The sequence below is a fragment of the Convolutriloba macropyga genome, chromosome 5 (assembly GCF_964194025.1).
Source record: "Convolutriloba macropyga chromosome 5, txConMacr16.3, whole genome shotgun sequence".
NCBI lineage: Eukaryota > Metazoa > Xenacoelomorpha > Acoela > Convolutidae > Convolutriloba > Convolutriloba macropyga.
In genome coordinates this window covers 18,623,059-18,644,480 of record NC_134472.1, presented here as the reverse complement: position 1 = coordinate 18,644,480, position 21,422 = coordinate 18,623,059, and the positions used below count along the sequence as shown (strand labels likewise).

Sequence of the window (21,422 nt, the reverse complement as noted above, 5' to 3'; positions counted from 1 at the left end):
AAAAAAACTTGACATATCTGACTTCTTTTAATGTTCTGAATCGAAAAAGTTCAAAAACTGCCTGGGTTTAAAAGAAGGGTCTAAAACTGGCAATTTTCAAATGCAACGATATAAGCAAAACTATAAAACCTATCTTCAGATCAAACATAAGTAAGTAGATGAAAACAAATTTAAAATACCTGTTCATCAGAAAGTTTCACAGAATCCAGGTAGAAAATTTTGATAGCAGTTAGTCTTATATCTCAACGTTGCAAAAATGTTTTCCAATTAAGGGGGCCAACATAAGTTTAACATCCGGAATCAAATCCCCTTACGGGTCACGATATGAGGCTTCGACGTAACTCCGTGAGGAGTCAAGGAGCTCACCGAGTCAAAATTTTTAAGAAATATTTCCAGCTTAAATTAAGAAAAAGACAAAAAATATTCAAATACAAAATTTTGACAATCTGATAATAGCCCTAATGAAATGAATATCAGTTACTTCCTTTTAAACCTACATCAAATTCTGCGCCCTCCCTTTTAGGCTCTGTTGCCCTTTTACGAGATTAATATGGGCAAGCTCAAAATCAGTCAAAATCTTTAAAATCTTATCGGGCTTTTAACCATTGATTTTTTAGCTTTTTTCTCCTGGCGATTATGAGCCATAAATATACAGGTTAAAATGGGAGTGAAATGACTGAGGTGTTAAAATGTTTTGTTCATACCTCAGTTACTTCACCCCAATTTTATTCGCTATTATTGAGACTAATTAGTTTTGATTGCGACCTAATTATCCATATATCTTCAATTATAGGAAGCTTTAATTCAGGGTGAAACAATGTAGGGTTTAATTTATTGCTGTGCTAAATGATATAGGAGTTAAAGAGTTAAAAGTTATAGGATTAAAATACAGGGGGTTAAATAAATATGTTAAATATAGGGAGTCAAACCTACAGCCGGATTTTGAACTGCTGCCGTAAAAAATATACTGAATAAAGAAACCATTGTCTGTATTTACCATTTTCATTAATCAAGCTTAAAGACGTATAAAACAGGCTGCGATTATTATGTGAAATGAAACTTTTTTTGTTTACTAACATGTTTATCATTTGATAACTCTGAACTTGAAACTGAATTAGTAATGTCTCCCTGATCAGTGCTGGTGTCTATGTCAATCGCAGTACTGACCGCAGAAGAAGTCAGTTTCATCTTCTCAATCGCCTTCGTAGAAAGTGAGTGACTCTTGCGCAAATCGGGTTTGGTGATGACATGGGTTATGAGTTGGGTGAGTGAGTTATTCCTGGGTTTTCTCGATGCCTTTTGGATGTCAGAGGGGCTGTGGTCACGTGGAGAGGATCTCCCGATGGCTGTGCTGCTTTTGGACGGACTCAGTTGAGGTTCAAAATGGACTGAGAGATTGGCTGAAATGAGTAAACTTTTCATTTTTCCAAGAATTCCGTCAGTTTATACCCATTGTATGCAGTATATAGCCGTCGGGTGTGTGGCGGCACATTCTAATTTTTCACCTCAATAGGTTGAAAGATCGACGGAGGGGATATCTTTTGGAATTTTCCGAAACAAAGTTCTTTCATCGTTTTGGGTAGTAAGGGGGGGGCAATCCGATTCAATATTTGATAGAATAGTTAGAGCTAGGGTGCGATTGATGAGTGTAAACCAGTATGGTCTAAATCAGAAGCATGAAAGACAAGACAGGCCATAACGAAAATAAAAGTGGTATTGAACAAAAAATTCCATCCGTCCTAAAGATTGGATTCCCAACCGCAGTTGTGAACGTAAACCATTACGGGACTAAATTTTCCACCTGACCAAAACTTCTGTTTTCTTAAACAATTGTGAACAAACTACTGCACAGTTGTTTAAGTCACAACTACACAACTGTGAACTTAACTCCTGTTGTCAGGAGTTAAACTTTTGGCCGGCATTACTGATTTATTGTTTCGGAGGACTTACCAGACTTCGATTTGGGAATATCAAGAGAGGGAAGTGGAATTGAAGGCGACATTGCTTCCTCTTTGTTCGAGTGTGACACAACCGAGTCGTCCGAATCTCCCGTCTGGAAATCAACCTCATCGTCTTCGGCTTCGTCATCGCCAGAGTTTGCAGACCCAGTTGCACTCTGTCGCGAATCCCAAGAACTTTCTAGAAGATTTCTCAGCTCCGTGTTCATGTCTTTAAACGCCTCAGAGGTTCGACGACGCCCTTGGGCTCCTAGGTTTTGGAATGTGAAGATATTTTGAGGCACTTCAGGAGCGGCTATTAAAGGTGCACTATCGGTAACATCTTGATTATGTAATCCACTGGAACTTGGAGATACCAGAAGCGACGTTCCAGGCGTTGAAACCTCGTCTTCGTCAACTTCTAACAAGGAGCTTTCAATGACACCACCACCCGGAATGATTCGATGGTCGCAGCCCGGACCAAAACTAAGAGTGTCGTTAAAGCTACTGTCTTGGATGCCCCCGCTGGTAGAACTGGCAATTGGTGCTCCCGTAGTACTCTGGTGGGTTTGACCCTGTATTTGCTGGTTGTTTTGGATGGTTGCGAAGCTGCTGGTCCGCTGTGGATGGAAGCCAATGTCATGTACAGGAAGACTGGAGCAACAGAGAAATATAAAAGATTCTACTAATGAATTTTTATCTCAGTTATACTATGTCCATGGTCTTCTAGCCGGATCACGATAGTTTTCATACTCAATGTTAGCAATTAGTTTCTTTCAATTGCACAAAAGTGGTAGCTATTTTCTTCGGAATAAAAAATGACAAATTTATAGATTTTTTGTTCAATTCTGTTTTTATTTTCAAGTAGTAATTGAATAAAATTTTCAAATAATTTCCACGAAACCAAATCAATTACTTCTAGTACCACAATTTAACTTGGCCACGTCAAATCTAATCACTGTAACCAACACTTTCATCCTTACTTTTTGTAAAATTTTTGAACACATCTTTGGACTTGGCAAAAATGAGCAACCAAAAGATTACAGCGACTATTCTAAATGTAAGCAAAAACTTATTACAAAAATCGATTAAAAACTTCTGTGAAATTTTTGCCAAACTTCACTTACGGCGGGGTTGACACTGTTTCTAAACAATTCTGCCCGAGTTAAGATTTATGGGTATTTTTGCTAAAAAATCCACTTATTGTGTTAAATATGTTGAGAAAATTATGGAAAATGGTTAAATGAAAAAAGAAGTACAATCTCCCTTTTTTAAATTCTTAGCGACAAAAAATACTCAAAATTAGAAAACAATTTTTTGCCCCAAATTATAACAGCTACATAATTTTTAGTGGAAAAATATTCAAGTATTTTTATTCCAAGATTTCTACTGATCTTCATCCCCCAATGCTTTCAAAAACAGTTGAATGTGAATGAATAACCCTCCTGATGGAATACACTCCAAAACCTTTGAAAAAGCATATCAACTCTATGCAACTATGATGGGGTTCTAATCAATTCGGTTTGAAAACTGTCTCTAAAATTTATTTCAATTACAAACACCTCATAAGTTCTGTTTTTCTGATGACTTCTTTTTTTCAAGGTGCCCAAGAAGTATTAAATTTATAAGGAAAAACGGTTTTAAATAATCGCTTAGTTTATTTTAAAACTGAAATTTTCACTAACTTTGTTTCTATTTAAACTGAATCAAGTTGCTGGTAAAATTCAAGGATAAAATTTCTAGACTGCTGTCAGGAATTCTTGTTTAACTGGTCTCCAGTAGTAAAAAGTCCTGTTCCGCTTTCACATTAAAGTTGAAAACGAATTTTACTCCACGCACACGCAATAAAATTTCAAAAGGCTGCGCTTCAAGAACTTTTTTCTATTGGCAGAAATTGCTTGCCATAAAAATTTTTGAACGACTCTGTTGGTTTAACTAGTTGGTAATACAAAACTCCACAAAAAGCCAGTCAGGAACGCGAAACAGACTTCCGCTACCGTAAATCTATACTTTTTCAGAAAACTTATACTTCTTTAAGAATAGATCCTCCGAGCCCAGTAACATAGTAACCCCGTAGTCTATGGTGCTCGATTAAAAAACGTTCGGGATTTTAGTATGAAAAATCAATCAATTTCGATGTTCATTGATTAATTGAGCTCAGATCAAGCATCATCTGATAAATTCACTCGTTTTTTTTATTACCAGTGTCGACGATTTAAAAACTGTTTATCATATGTTCAGACTGAAATCAAAACTAATTGCTCTATGACGTCAAAACAAAAGTAAGAAAAAGAGAGTGAAAACTATTAGTGTTAATTTATAATGGCACCTTATTGCAGGATTCCGGTTTTTATTTTAAAATTATCTCAAAAACTAAGTCAGTACTAACAAATCGAGACACAAAGTTGGCTCTTCCTATAATTTTTCTCACTGCCAACGATTGCGAAAATAACAGAACAGAAAAACTGCCCCGAGAGTATTTTCTATTTTTCTTTCGAACAAAAAATGGATTGTCACCATTTAAATTTTTGGTGAATTATTTTTATTTGTTGACACTTATATCAATTGACAAATTGGACATAAATGAATCAACAAGTTTTTCTGACAAATTGCGGATAAAAGACGCATTAATTTATTTAATCTCAGTTTTTTTATAATAATTTCAGCAATCTCTATTTCTTTTACTAGTACATTGAAACAATTTACTTCGATAAACCGCTCATTATATCTTACACGGGCTTTAACTGAATGCTTTAAGTGACACCAAATCAATTGATTTGAGAAAAACTTAAAAAAGAAAAAATTAGACCCTAGTTTGGGATCATCAAAACATACTTCTAAATGTTAATGCAAATAGAAGTTTTGTAATTTCGCATTGGTTTCTAATTTGGTGTTCTGAAGTTGGTTTTGATGAAAAGATTTTTTCTTCCCCGGACGTCGAAATGAAATTCACGTAATATTAAAGGAAAATTTATACTGGTAAAGTTCTGGTGACAGTTTCCGAACGCAATTCTACGTAAATATTTAAACCTTAAACAAAAAATTTTTTCTCATTCAATCAAACACAGTGTTACCCCAAAACTGTCAACGTATTCGAATTTTAATACTCAGGTGAAAAAAGCAAAAAACTGAAACCATTAATAAAGAATTAATTTTCTGGAAGGCTATGTAATTGATAATCCAACTCAAGATTTCCAGCTTAGTAATTGCTCATTTAAAAACTATCCTTGAGCTACTGTAAACACTAAACATTGTGGAACAGAGAGCAACATCTTCAATTTGTTTTGTAGCACTCTACAAATTTTGATTAATTGTCGAACAACAAAAAATTGATGATATAAGAAAACTCTTATTTCGTTGAACTTCATAAAAAGAGTTTGTGAACGATAATCTGGTTTTGATGCAATTTTTCTCGGTTGATTCATGTAACAGAACATGGTTCGCAAGTGAATTGTCAAAAAATATCAAGAACATTTTTAATATTTTGTGTTGCTACGAACTGCTGTAGGGGGCAATAAACGCAGCTTCAAAAGACTTCCTGCAAAATGGTGATTAAATCTTTCTCATTCATTTATTCATTCTTTCATTAATTTATTGACTCAATCATTAGTTTTTATTGTTTAGTTTCCTCAGTTTTATTTACGAATGAAAACAACCTGGAATCTTGTTCTCGAAACAGGCTCAGCAAAACATCGAATAACATATTATCTGGCTTTTATTTCCTTTGCACCACATAACATATTGCCTGTATCTATAAAAATAGGATTGTTACCATATGAATTTTCGGCGAATTAATTTTATTTGCTGATAATTACTTCAGTTAACAAATTGGACATAATTGAATCAAAAAGTTTTTCTTACAAATTGCGGATAAAGACATTTCAATTTACTTAATCTCAATTTTTATATAAAAATTTCAGCAATCTCCATTTCTTAATTTAATTTGCTGTTCTTAATTTGGTTTTGGGGAAAAATTTTTTTCTTACCTTGACGTCGAAGTGAAATCCACGTAAAATTAAAGGAAAATTTATACTGGTAAATTTGTGGTGACAGTTTCCAAACGCAATTCTAAGTCAAAATTTTTAACCTTACACGAAATATTTTCTCAATTAGTCAAGCCCGTGTTACCCCAAACAGTCAACGTATTTGAATCTTAAAACTTGTGTGAAAAATGCCAAAATTGAAACCTCTAACAAAGATTTAATTGTCTGGAAGTCTATGTAATGATTAAACCAACTCATGATTTACAGTTTTATTAATTATTCAGTTGAAAATTATCCTTGATCTAATGTAAACTATAAGCAGTGTGGAATAAAAAAGCAACATTTTCACTTTTTTCTCTATCACTCTCAAAATTTTGATTAATTGTCGAACAACAAAAAATTTATACTATAATAAAACTTTTATTTCATTGAACTTCATTAAAAGGGCTTGTAAACGATACACTGTTTTTGATGTAATTTTTTACGTTGTTTAAGATACCAAAACATAGTTTTGCAAGTGAACTGCGATCAAAACTAATTCAAAAATGTTTTATTCGTTTTGTGTTGCTACGAACTGCTGTAATGGGCAAAAAAATACAGCTTCAATAGACTTTCTACAAAATGGTCATTTTTCTTTCTCATTTATTCATTCATTCAATCATTCATTCATTCATTAGTTTTCACTGTTTACTTTCCTCAGGTTATCTACGAATGAAAGCAACCTAGAATCTTGTTCTCAAAACCTTGATTAACAAAAACATCGAATAACGTTATAACTTGCATCACATAACATATTGCTTCATCTAAAAATGATTATTGTTTAAAAAGTAATAAGATTAGAAGTGTTGCATATATAAGGATATGTACGTGCATTCAGTAAAAGTTATCGACATTGATAACCTTGGCGCTAAACTTATTTGCCGCAAAATTGTCGCAATTATTATAAAGCAAAACATTATTGATGCGATTTTGATTCATAATACAAGAAATTCAGTGTACAATATGAACTGAAAGTAATCAAGCGATCGTTTTTGAGAAACTATAGAATAACTCATAAAGACAAAAGACGAAGAAATACATGTCGGCACCCTCAACTTACTCCCTCAAGAGGCATCGTCAATGAGAGCAGAACGGAACAACCAATTCGTCAGACTAAAAAACTAGTTAACTCATGTTAGTCTTCATAATTTGATCCCAAAAACTGTACAACTTTACAGTTTTCAGTCACTTTGTTCAAAATTCATTTCTATACATGGGTTTTGATGGTTATCGCTGCCAACATTTGAAATTATAAAGCGTAAAGTTTGCAACAAAATTTCTGTTCCCGGTTACTCAAAAATAGTATTATAAGGATTAGAAGAATGCAGTACATATAAAATTTTTGAATAATAAACCAGTCAAATCTTTTCTTTAGAAAACTCATTATGTTTTTAGCGTTTTTTGAGCAAAAAGATACCTGTTTCATGTTTTTTTTTTCATTATCAACCTTTACTACAAAAATGTATATCGAATGTAATCGAAATTTTTTCACGTTCGTTTGTCAATTTTGTAAACTGTTTGCATGTCAGCCTATGCAAAACAAATTGACCAAAATTCAAGTACTAACCCAAAAAATGTTGAATTTTTTTCAAATTTATGTAACAAAATCAAAAACGGAAAATTGTTACTTTTAAACTACACAAAATGTAGACTACATAAAATGTTTTCTTCAATCTTCGTTGTTAATATATTCTTGTAGAATCTGCTAATCTAGAAATGTAACTTCTCAAAAGTTGTGCTTAAAACAATATATGATGAAAGATTATTAATCAAGAATCGTGAAAATTGGACTAATTAATGAAGTTAGCTGGTAAATTAAAGACAATACTACAATTTAAACCAGGTTGACGTTTTGCAGAGAATTAAATTAAGATTTGTAATTTTTAGTGGTAAACTATTGTGCCGCTTTTTTAGTTGTGAAATTAGTTTTAATGGCAATTCTTACAAAAATGAACTGCGTCACGTCACTAGGGTTCAAACATCTAATGCACGTCACCCATCTAATGCATGGAGGTCACATCTTTTTATCTTTTTCCACTCTGTCAACTAACTCTGCTATATTCTGAAATACTTGTTGTGAACTGTTGTAAGATAAGTGGTTGCTAACGGTGAGTTTTCTTTTACACAAAATGTTTCAACGATAACAACAGACAGCTGTGAAAATAAACACTTCTCCGCTAAAATTGCAAAACTTACATAAATTTGTCTCTTAAACAATGGCTGTGATTTCGTAGCGTGAGTTGTAAGATTTACGGTTTTTTTGCGGTGAAGATTTTATTTATCCACTTTCACCGCACAAAGTGCAAAAGTCACATTTATTACAATCATTTATCGCAATCAGAGTAATTCATACAATTTTTAAAGCAAATTTTAGCCTGGATACTTTGAACTGGGAATAAAAGAGTTTGATAAACTACCCAAAAAGGACAAATGAGATACTTTCGTGAAGCTATTGGTCGTCTCATAAAATTTGTTTTAAAAAATGAATGTTGTTTTCGTCTGCGGTACCTCCTTACAAGCATCTACGGTAACGAACTTTTTAATTAAACCTATTCACTTTTTATTGTGGTTTCCACTTTTGTATCTTTATTTAAAAATTTTTCTGAAGATTTTGAAATCTTTTGAATGATATATAAAATATCTTTTATCACTGGGTTCTACTTATTAAACCTAAGTTATTTGTAGGTCGCAGTCACTGTCTTTGAGTGTAGTCGCCCTTTGTAGCCATTTTCTAATTGTTCCGACCCCTCTTGAGGGGGGGAACTATATACTCAAATGGGTTTTTTTGTTCAGTCAATTTTGGCCGATCGATATATTCATCGTAGAGAGTTGAGACTGGTATCATTAGAAAGCTTGTCCAGCGTAGAATATTGAATTTAAAAGATATTTTTGAATTTCGTTTTTTGCGGGGAGTTATCGAGATTTAAATTTTTGGGAAAATACAGTGAATTCCGTTGATTTTATTCACACTTTTTGGGAATTTTTGACTAAAAATTTGCTATTTTTGCTGAAATTTGTTAAACTTTTTCTGAGAAAGTGTCGTTGATTTTATTTTTAGAGAATTGACAATAAAATATTGTTGGCCGTTTTTCTTTTGTTTTTTTTTGTCAAAAATTCTGGCTAAAACTTTAAAAATTCACAGATTTTTTCATCAAAAACAGCACGAAATAAATTTCTTTGGTCTACTTTGATTAAATTTGCAAGAAGTACACACCCAAACACCACTAACGCAATCTTTGTATACTCATTTGGCTGCTATCTCTACTTCAACTTCCTTTGAGAGTGCTCCGTAAATAAAACTTCGCCGTTTTTTGCTAACTTTAATCGTTGATTATCAAATACGCAGCAGTCATTTTTGATTTTTACTGAAAAAATATCTATATCTATAACAGTCTGAAAGTTAAGTGCTCTTAATGGGAGAACAGTATTAGCAGAGCTAGTTTTGGACCAATCTTGGACTGTTACAGTTCAAAATTAACTCGGATTGTAATCAGTCGGTCTTTTTTATAAAAAAAATTCGACCTTTATTATATTTTATTTAAATAACAGAACATTTCAAATCGAAACTTGTTAGTGATAGCTCCAAACTGCTTCCCAATTGACTCCAAATTAAAGTATCTAGTTTATTACTTGAAAGCCTATGGTCGTTTTGATTTTTTTTTTAAAAAAATTGATTTTTAAATAAATAATGTCTTATTGAACTTTGCCTCAATTTTTCTCTGATCTTGGTTCATTTGTTGCTTAGTGTCACCAATGAAAGAGTGCTTATTCTTCCTATTGAATTTATAATTGGTCTTTATTGCGGTTTTACACCTTAGGTTATGGTTTTCTGGCTTTGATACTACTAGATTTCACATTTTTTTTATTTTCATGCATTTGCCCGCTTTTGACGTTTTCTAGTTTTGTCACATTATCACGCAATAGACAGTTCATATATCACATTGGCAATCAAAATAAAACACAAAAGATAATATTGAAATCCTAGAGGATGTAGACTATATTTTTATCGACTTCGACAATGCTTTCTCGAAGAATTGAATTGAAATTTATAATTTTGTCTTTAACTGTCGTTTTTACTTTGTCTTTTTAGTCGTTTGAAATTTTCTTTACAATTACCAAATTTTTTGGCTTTCAAGGAAAAATATTAGGGCAAATATTCTGATATTCGTAGATAGCTGATGGCTTTCATGATTTTGAAAACATTTGTTTTTTCAAAAAAAACTTTTTAACTTCGCAATTTTGTTCCTTTTATTGTCTGTCTGTTACCTAATCTCGTTAATTACAGGCCAAGTATGACAATTTTGTTGTCAAGATAAGGTGTCAAAGAGATTGTTGTCACAAAATCTAATTTTTTTAAAAGAATTCGTTATGACTTTAGTTGCTTCGACTCGGGTTTTTCTCTATAAAAAAGTAAAAAAAAGAATTTGACTTTTGTCATATTTTACGTTCTCTTTGTACAAGTAATATATATTCTGGATAATTGCAGGTCTCTGGGCTTCTTCGGAAGAATATGCGAACCTATTTAATCATTTCATTTTGTAATTTTTGGCTTTCTTGTTAATGGAAATAATCTTCGAAAAGAAAACAAGTTTCATTTAATTTTGCTTTTTTTTGTCGATTTGTTACCTGATTTCAATGTGAGGTCACATAATACAATAGTGTTGATCGACGAAGACGCAATCAAACATATTTGAGGGCCAAAGTATGGGTTCACGGCTACAAAAGCGTTTTCTAGCAAAATTTAATTGGTTTTTTGTTTGCTGTCTATTTGTTGTTCTTTTTTTAACCGAAAAAAATTGAAAAACAACACTTCTTAATTCTCATTTTTAGAGGCACCGGTAATTGTAGACCTATGGGATATATTAGTTGACTTCCTATGGTTTTCCTTACTTTGAAATTAATTGTTTTAAAAAGAAATAAACAAACTTTTCGAATTAACTATTTTTAATCTTTATTGTCTGATTGTTACCAAGCCTTATTATGGACTGCTCCCATCTATTATCTGTTGAATTACAAGTTAGTTTGTTTAGTGTCTGTTTTATCTGACGCTATTTTGACTTCGCTATTAAGTTTTGTTTTTTAAAACCGACTTAAGTTTTTTGATGTAATTAACGTTCGATGTTGTTGTTTGATTTTGCTGTTTGTCTTGACTCGCTGTCTTAATATTTCATGAATCTAATGCATCATTTTGTGCTCCACTGATTAATTTGCTTTGGGGGCTATCTTTTTGTTCATACACCATTTTTTTGAAAAACACTTGAATTTAGGGGGTTTTATTATGCCAAAATTGTGGATGAGCGGGGTCGGAACCTTATGTGCAATCGCACATTACCGAGCCTCCAGGTTTTTATTTTGGTAACTGCAATGTTTAATTACTGCAACGCTGTTTTACATAATATTGGTCCCATGTTAAAATTTTGGGGTCTGTTGATAGCGGGCCGCATTCTAATCTAATGGCAACTTTTTATGAAAATATATATGCTACAAAATGAGTGATTGCAACATGAATCCTTCTGACCTTGAAATGGATGCGAGTCTGGCAAGCGCCTGTGGATGGTCTTGATGGTTGGAAGGGTAGTTGGGGGCTGCGAAGAGTGACCTCTGGGATGTGATGGAATTCTGTCTCTCCCTTTCCTTCATCAAGATGTTGGGGGGCACACTGGCCTTGTTCCCAAAGAAGGAGGAGTGTCGGCGAATGAGGTAGCGCGAATGACGACCTGTGTTGAAAAAATGAGAATCACTCCATTTAGTTATAGTCCAGAAATACCAGTAAAAACAATTCATCTGTCCTTTGCCCATAATATCTCCCCTCCTCCCATCATAATCATAGCCCCTTATAATGATGATTTTGCTATGACAATTTAAGCAGTTGCGGTGTTTGGTTGATGAGGGAGGGGGCAGGGGTGGGGGTCAGTTGTAACGTCAATAGGCGGGCAGTAGTATGGGAAGAACCAAAAGTTGACAGCTAAGATGAAACCAAGAACCAAGCAGGGAGACTAGAATGAACTGAACAAGAATCAAGAACCATAAGTAGTACCATATGAGAACCAGAAATAGAATGTAAACGCCTGAAAAACATTTTATATCACGTGTAAAAATTTAAGAGAGACGTTAATGAAATGAAAGGGATCTTTTCCATTTGTGCCCCCCCCCCCCCCCCCCAGTACGTTATTCGCCCTCCAGTTAAAGGTCACGTGCTATTACCTAGTAAATCATTATGTACAAATATGGCACGTGCGTCTGGGGGGGGGGGTTGCAAATAATATGCGCCCACTAAGCTGGGGTGACACAAACGGAAAAGATCCAATGAAAGTAATATCGGATCTATTCTGTTTCGGCACCCCCCCCCCCCCCAGGGTTTTTTATGACCCCCAGTTACAAATTAGCTCATTACTATGTAAGAAAATAACACGTGCGCCCGGGGGTCATAAAAGATTTATGCTCACTAAGCGGGGGGGGGGGGACTCAATTCATGATCTGGCAGCAAAAGATCTTTTTTAACGACATTGAAACTTACTTAAGAAAAAATTTACACAATTTGTCATGAGCAGTCAATCCCTCGTTCATGATGAGAACAAATGACCAGAAATTGATCTCGGTCATTTTAAACTCTGGTTAAAATCTGATTATGAATGATAACTTCAACATTTCATATATGGTTCATGGCAAAACAGGACATTTATAGGTTAATTATTTTAGCTACTTGCTGTTCTGATGTTCTACAACTATGGCTGAATGCCAGCGTATACTATTCATCTAATTGGGTGATAACAACAGACCCCAGTCTTACATACCCCGTTTATTCAGAAATGTTTATCATGAAAGATCTTACAAATTTCATACAAATTTCTTTTTTTAAAAGATACATGTAAGGATATGTATCTTCTTATCAGATCTGTAAAATACATAGGTCAAAACTTATACGATAAATAATCCGTTTATCAGATCTCACGCGATTAGAATTCATTACCAGATTTTTAACGGGTTATATACTGGGTTTTATACGGTGCAATTTTCGGAGTCACTTCGGTAATTCTTGGAAGTTAGGTAATGTTCAGTGTTGCTGTTCAGTGTTTTTTTTTCAAAATTGCTGATAGTTGATCCAATCAAGCTCCCTCTACTAAAATTTGCAATTCAACAAATTGACATATCAGAACAATAATGCAGTTCAAGTAACAAAAGAAAAAAATTTTTGAAATAGAAATTAGAAAAAAAACAGCCCCCAAAATAATTTGAAATTAATTAAGTCATTTGTTTGAAAGCCAGCAGCTCGATATACTTTCCTTGAAAACTAATATATATATAATATATATATATATATATATATATATATATATATATATATACAACAGCTTTTCGAAACAAACGTTCCGAAACAAATAATAACATGACAATTTTTCTTTTAACTTAACCAATTTAAAAGCCTGCAATAAAAAGCTAGGCAGAGTTGCCCCGTTCTCGGCTTTGAGAATTTTCAGAAGAGTTGTGACTTTTACCTTTGGATTACCAAAAAAAATTGGAAACCCGTGTTAAAAATTGTCAGTTAAAATTCTCTTATTTTGATTCGTTTTTTGGCTTCTCTGGGTTTGATCAAACTTTTTGCTGTACATTTCTTCAGTTGAAAATAATAATCTTGCAAGTCAAATACTTCAAAGATTCTTCACCGAGGACTCACTATTTTTATTGCCTTTTCAATTTCAAATCAAATAACCAAACAGATAATTCAAAAAACATAGTTTCACCAAATACGTCGAAAAGTAAGATCAGCAGAAAATTGGTTTTCGGTAAAAGAGAATTGATCAAAAAATCTGCGAAGAAATATGCACAAAAAAATCACATCAAAGCTGGTAAGTTTCTTCCGGCATTCTCACTGAAGACTTGAGCAGAAAACAAAAGTTGTTCAAGCAAAAACACATAAATTGTCAAATATAATCTTAAACTTCAAGTAAAATGAGTTTTGAGATAGTTTACAAATTTGTTTTCGCCTCTTAACTGGCATGTATAACACACATTTTGTAAGTTTTCACTTATTCCACTTTTTAGAAAAAAACCAGCAAGTTAACCATTTTCTCGATCAGAACAAACAGAATTTGCCAAAACATCAGGATTTGTGTTATTTTTTTCGATAGAAACACGAAATATCAACAAAAAGAAACTAAAATTTCTTTATTAATATCATTTTTTTTAAATTTTGCTTCTAATGAAAAGACGGCGTCCCATTGATATAAAACGAGCACGGAAATTAGGACAAACTGGTTTGAAATTGTTAAAAAAATAAACCTCAGATACGCTTCTCTATTGAGGTGTAGGAGATAAAATCAACTGTTTCTTAAGAAAATGACAGAAAGCAACCAAACTTCACCATTCTAGTTTTGATATCAAACAGCTGCCTTTACTGGTAAGTGAAGTTCTGTTAACAAAAATGCTTAAATCATTTTGAAAATTTAAATGCCATTCTTGTCGTGCGATTAGTAACGACGAATATTTGAGCAAATGTTTTGCACGTAATTAAAACAGAGAAAAATATGTCAAAAATTTTGAATTCAAGCCTAAAAACAAGTAGAAATTCACAAAAAAGTATAGATAGCGAAACATTTTTGGCAGGAGAAAAGAAAAGGGAGACAAAATTATGAAATTAAAATCTATTTTCTGGATTTATTTTTTTCTCTGAAAGCTGTTCTGTAATTCAAGAAAAAATTCAACTGAAAGTTTAAGAAACAATTAGCAACTGAATCGCTTTCTGGCGTTTTTTGGACCATTAAAGAAAATTTTGCTGTAGGCGTTGAAAATTAACCACTAACACAAGTTAAAACTTAAAACTGAATTGTCTTATTTTAATAATATAAACCTTTGAATAATGAACAATAAGAAAAAGAATTTTGTATCAGAATTTTGCAAAATAAATAAACATCCTATTTGTTTGCTTAGCAAATGCGAGACTGTTGATTTCGGTTGCTTGAATGATATATTTTTACTATTGCCAAAGGCTATTGAAAATTTGATCGAAGTTAAAAAAGACTGTTTTGCAGAAAAATTTTGTATTTATTCTAATTTATAGAATTTTTTTAGAGGAAAATATATTAACAATGTAAATTCTGAAAAAAAGAATTGTTAAAATGAATTTAAAATCAAACTAAAAAACTTGAATGGGTTTGAATTAAAAAAAAATCTTTGAAAAAAATGTAAATTTTCCACAAAATTCGGTAGAAAGGATTGAATTGGATTACTTCCCTATATTCCAATCCAAATATTTCTGAAAGACAGTGTCAGTGATATATGACCTTCCTAATTGTAAACATCATAGGTTAACAGCGGCATTATGGTATATTTAGGATCTTTTTTAGTTTACCTTTTTCCTTTTTAAAAGGGTCATGTTTGCCAGTTCAGGAACAGTAGAAAAAAGTCTTCAACGTTATATTTAAGTCTGCTGACTGATTAACAGCCATAACTATCTAAATTTGAAAAAATAAAGCCGGTAGAATACCGGAAGCGACTCGAAGAGTCCTACAATAAAACTCTTATCTAACCCTACCTCTTTCATAAATATGAAAAAAGAAATAAAAAAGCAATCTACATTGTAAAAAAAAAATTTGGGTCAGAAGTCTGGGTTATTAGGTGTTGGGGGTAGTTGGGGGGAAGCGTGTAGGGGGGGGGGTTAGATTGGGGGGTAGGTGTAGGGTGGGGGGAGGTAGTTGGGGGAGGGGGTAGTTTGGATAGGTTTGAGGGACTTGTATAGGATCAAAACCTCTCGAAATGATCTTTTAACCTTGAATATCACCATCAGTTTTTCATTACTATTTATTACAAACTAGGCTAGTTTTAAAGTCCAACGTTCGAAAACAGAAGTCAACGCTCTAAAACAGAAGTTATTGTTCGAAAACAAAATCAAATATCAACTAATGACTTTAGCTAAAGAAACCTGTAAAGTCTTAACCACTCCTCTTCGAGTCATAAATACATGTAGAATCTCTATACTCCTCTTCGAGTCGTAAAAATCCGGAAACGCGTGTATAATCCCACTATTTTCAGAAAATTTTAGAACCTATTAACTTTCGATAAAGAAACGGAAGCTTCAATATTCTCCGATTAAGATACTCTACGCTGTTCGGACTCTCCTTTAAAGATGCCATTCACAACTTTGCATAATAATTGTCGATCGACCAAAATCTGCCAAAAAAATAACTTGCTGTCAACTTGGATCAATTATACAGATAGGGGATATCTACAATGAAGGGAGCTTTCGAAGCTCATGCATGGCAGTTGTATTAACTAATATTAGGTTGGGCATTGGTGATATTTACAGGCAAAAAGTTAACAAATTTAACTGCAAGTTACCTCAAAAATTAAGTTAAAGGCTACCTCCAATTAATTTTAAAGCAGTTAAAAAATGTCATATTTACGGTAGCCAACCATTTTTCAAGGTAAGTTTAGATTGAATTGTTTATAAGTATTGCTTATAACCAGACTATGATGAAATGCGGATACTATTTATTGAATGTTCCAGTCAGTAGATCTCAAACCAAATAATACTAACAAGGTTTGATTTATTAAAACAGTGAGTAACTTGTGAAGAACTACAATTAATATGGACCCGTTTCCTTTCATCCCAGGCAAAAACCCTCTTCTTATTAATTTTCCTGGTGAATCGAGAAACTAAGTAGGGTGAAAAAATAATTAATAGTTCAATTTCTCATTTAAATATGAGATTTGGTCCCAGTTTTTGCTCAGTTACCCGTATATACTGAAAAACTGTGAAAAATTAGCCGAATTATTTGTAAGAAATGAGGCGAGTTTCTGGTAGAAATGCGGTAATTTTTTGTAAGAAATACGGCGGATTTTACTATGAAATGCAGCGACTGCGGAAGAAGAATTTCATCGACGCATTTTCTTTGTATTCTTCTTTTTGGAATATTAACGCACAACTGAGATTGCTTTGATTCTTCATCAATTTAGTGCACATTTAACGCTATTCGTTGAAAAGAAACATTACATGCATATCATGAGACTTTTGGATTGAAAGAGGCTAAATTAAAGATTTTTTTCTAACGGCCCCCAGGACAGATTTGATAGTGCCAAATTTCAACAGCAATTCACCGCATTTCTCGCAATATTTCTAGGAAAATTTTCTAGGAAATTTTGCATCTTTCACAAATTGGACCCTTCATTTGTCATTGTAGGGGATCTCTATTATGAAATGAAGAGAAGGAAACGGTTCCCAGTTGAGAATACATCTACACATATCTCACCATATACATATGACATGTTGCGAGCACCTGTAAGGCACTCACACCCTAAATACCAAGTGAACAAATACATAAAACGTATACTAATATTTACCAAACAATTGGTGAATTGACAGTGAAAGCATAATAAAAAAGCATTCTTTCAGAAAAAGTGCGGAGTTAAAATTAGCGGAAATGGAAAAAAATTAATGACTGGTCACAAATTTTCCTTTGTTGTCAAAATAATTGGGGCGCTCATTTGATAATGTTCCTGCAAGAATCTTACGAGTCAATCATCGCCACCTTGCCTCTGAGACGATAAGTGTTATATGCAAGATTCTTAGAAGATCTTAACAGACATCCCTCCAATTTGAATTCGGATGCTGAGTCGTATCGTTTTTCAAGGCAATCGTCTTGAGAATTCAAATACATGAGAGTCTATTAAGATTCTTGCATGTTTGAAAATCTCAAAATATTTGAAAATCTCAAAACTGAATGAAACCAAAGGTGAACTTTGGCTAAGCTCTTGTCAATATTCTTTACTGTTAGGGCTGCATATCAACCTGTTGAGAATAGGTTTATACGGCTAAATCGTTCAGCGACAAAATTAAACAAGCCTTGCTTCGGAATATCAGTCCAGTTTTTGACTTGAGCTTTCGCGATAATTAGTCTCACGGTAATCAACCAACCCCATGTTCTGTGTTATTTGCGGGTTTATATTTTACTCATATGACCCAAGTAGGCTAATCAATAGCATTTTTTGATTTTTTTTCAATTCGATCGTTCTTCAGCTTCTCAAGCTTTTGTTTTATTGTTGCACAACCTAAAAAACTTTATTTTGTGAATCAATTTCCAAGATGAGTGGAAAATTTCGAATTGCTTTTTTTGGTTCTTTTTTCAGTTTATTTTTTCCTTGCAAGCGTAAAAATAAGTTCTGTTTATAATAGATACAATAGACAAATTAATAGATCTTCATCAATTTAATGAAATGCATCTTATCCCAATAATGCGTAACTTAAGGAAGCAGATGAAGATAAACATGTTGGTGAAACTATGCTGAAAATAATAATAATAAACTATTAATATTATTATTCTTTTTATAATACTACTATTTTTACTAATATTTTCACTATTATTATTGCTAATATATTATTATTATTATTATTATTATTATTATTATTATTATTATTATTATTATTATTATTATTCTTATTATTATTATTATTATTATTATTATTATTATTATTATTATTACTATTATTATTATTGTTATTATTATTATTATTATTATTATTATTATTATTATTATAATTATTATTATTAGCATTATTATTATTATTGTTATTATTATTATTATTATTATTATTATTATTTTTATTATTATTATTATTATTATTATTATTATTATTGTCATTATTTTTTAAATAATATTATTATTATTTTTACTGTAGCAGATAGATACCTATTATGTGTCAAAACTCCAAATACTTTGATGCAGTAAATAAAAAATTATTCATGAAATATATGCCTGTTAACTTTTGTTAGATCTGCAATCGCCTCACAACTGACTCATCACATTTACTGTGAGAGATACTAAAGCACTAATAGACAGACTGCGATATGATCAAGTGCAGTTCTGCCTTATAATAAAGAGAATACAGTTTTGCGTAGAAACTTTCATTTCTATTCAATTGATCTTACTGACAAGCTGAGGATTCGAAGTACTACATGGCGCAGTCAGAAGAGAACGGAAGGATGAAATTAAGTCTCGGGGATCGTTCTGGGATAGCCCCAGCTCCAACTTGCCAATCTCCAGGAAAAAGCGGAGGAACCAACAAAAGATGGCCCTTGCCGCAAATTTTTAATTAGACGTCCTCCTCAGAGAGAAGCCGACATGAGTCATATATCTATCGAGCCAGTAGAAGAGGAGGCAGTGCGCAATCCAACATAAACGATGGAGGGAGATATACTCACGAGATATCACTAAGCTAGAGCCAAATGGAGCAACGAGTTACCTCATATAATAGACAGAGTGTTATGGGGCAAAAAAAAGCCACTGGATATAGCAGACAAGAAAGCAGATCAATGGTTTACCTAACTATTGGAGTTGAGGGACGTAAGATACACACTCGAAAACACCCACATACAAACGTCGAAATCATAGCGACATAACCATTGTCGGAGGAACTCGTGCTCACGCTCATACGACCCATGAATCTCACATTCGATCGCTTTTTACTAATGACAACACGACAACGGAAAAGCTAAACAATGGTGCGATTCCACACTGCCCCAAGATCACTAGCAGAATACTGTCAACTGGGAACACTCGAAGAAAGACTGTAACGACAAAAATCCACAGCGAACCTGAACTACCCCAGCGAACACGAACAACCCCGAAACACAACAAGAATTTCTAAAAGTAACATCAGAACCAGAAAAGGCAGCAGAATTAGCCATTGGCATTGAACTTGGTGCATGGGGCCAACTAGCAATTCAGTCAAAGAAACAATACCGGACCCTCTATTGTCGAGATAGTAAGAAGATCAGAGCCAGTGTTAGCAATCACTAGTTTAAGATACCGAGGCAACCCGGGGAGGTTATACTCAGCCAGGTAGCAACCATTACGACAACAACCACAACACAACTCTCGCAACTGCGGAAAGACCTGGAATCAAGAACAAAGAGCGAAGTACCAACCAATCGGACATGAATGCAGAAGCTGCAACAAGCCCGAACACTTTGCATAAGTTTGTAGATCAAACCTAACGAGAAACACCCCCGTAGACTCACCGTCTGGAACGGCAACAGAAAGCAATCAGGCACGCTTGGAGGAAAAAAAATTGTTATTGTTGAACAGCCCAACAAAAAAAATTGAAAAGGATACTGAAAATGACTACAAGATAAACCTCATCTTCACCACTGGACAACCAACAACGCCCACAAAATTACACGTAAAATTTGGCAACAAAAAATTTAGGTCAATGTTGACGCGAGCAGCTCAAATGGCCAAATCACAGAACGCATGGCACATGAAATAGGGACCACAACAATATTAGTTGGTGGAGTCGCAAGAAGAAGCTAAAATTCCTATGAAGCTTCACCAACACACCCATAAAGAACGTGAGTACCGTGCACTGTGACATAGAGTGCAATGGTTGGAAAGCGCGGAGAACAGACCTAACTGTAGTTCAAAACAATCACAAAGCCATGATTGAACCAGATCTGATCCCAAGACTAGGAGTTCGAGTCAACCACCACTTGTCATTATCATCGATTGCTGAAGGTATGAACATCTCAATAAAATAAATTGTGGACGGTAACAACATAAAACAAGAAATAGCAAAAAGTTTCCCAGAATTTTTAAATAGAATAGAACGATAAATGAATCATAAAATAAAATCAAAAACACATTCACACCGTTACATCAATGAGGACGAAGAGTACCTATCCACTTATAAACACACGCCGATGAAGAGTTGAAAAAACAAAAAGGCAACATTAAAAACTACACAAAAGCAGCGACAAAAACTTCATCTCGCCAATAATAATCGAACAAGATAAAACATTAAAACTAGCCTTGGACTCTAAAACCATGAAGAGAGCAATACACAAAAACTAACACCCAATGAAAAACATTGTTTGCCTAATGGGCAAATTCGCAAATCAATCTGGGAAACGTCCCACGAAGGCGAAAAGTCTTTTTTTCAACATATTTTTATTATTATTATTTTTAATATTATTGTTATTAATACCATTATTATCATTTTATTATTATTATTATTACTATTATTATTATTATTATTATTATTATTATTATTATTATTATTATTATTATGATTATTATTATTATTATTATTATTATTATTATTATTATTATTATTATTATTATTATTATTATTATTATTATTATTGTTATTATTAGTATTATTATTATTATTACTATTAATTTTATTATTATTATTATTATTATTATTATTATTATTTTTACTATTATTATTATTATTATTATTATTATTATTATTATTATTATTATTATTAATTATTATTATTATTATTATTATTATTATTATTATTATTATTATTATTATTATTGTTATTATTATTATTATTATAAATATTATTATTATTCTTATTATTATTATTATTATTATTATTATTATTATTATTATTATTACTATTAATATTATTATTATTATTATTATTATTATTATTATTATTGTTAATATTATTATCATTAT

The 21,422-nt window shown here is 32.6% G+C and overlaps 1 protein-coding gene across 8 annotated transcripts in view; it reads right to left on the bottom strand.

The window, feature by feature from the left end:
* LOC142339196 (uncharacterized) overlaps positions 1-21,422 on the bottom strand; it is a 142,197-nt gene that overhangs the window by 5,331 nt on the left and 115,444 nt on the right. For 7 of the 8 annotated variants that reach the window (XM_075389009.1, XM_075389011.1, XM_075389008.1 and 4 more), the window contains 4 exons: positions 17,206-17,250; positions 11,478-11,676; positions 1,951-2,591; positions 1,078-1,400 (listed from right to left, as the gene is read on the bottom strand). In XM_075389009.1, coding sequence (XP_075245124.1) covers positions 1,078-1,400; positions 1,951-2,591; positions 11,478-11,676; positions 17,206-17,250 — 1,208 coding nt within the window. The remainder of the gene's footprint in view (positions 1-1,077; positions 1,401-1,950; positions 2,592-11,477; positions 11,677-17,205; positions 17,251-21,422) is intronic. The other variant, XM_075389016.1, reaches the window with a different exon arrangement.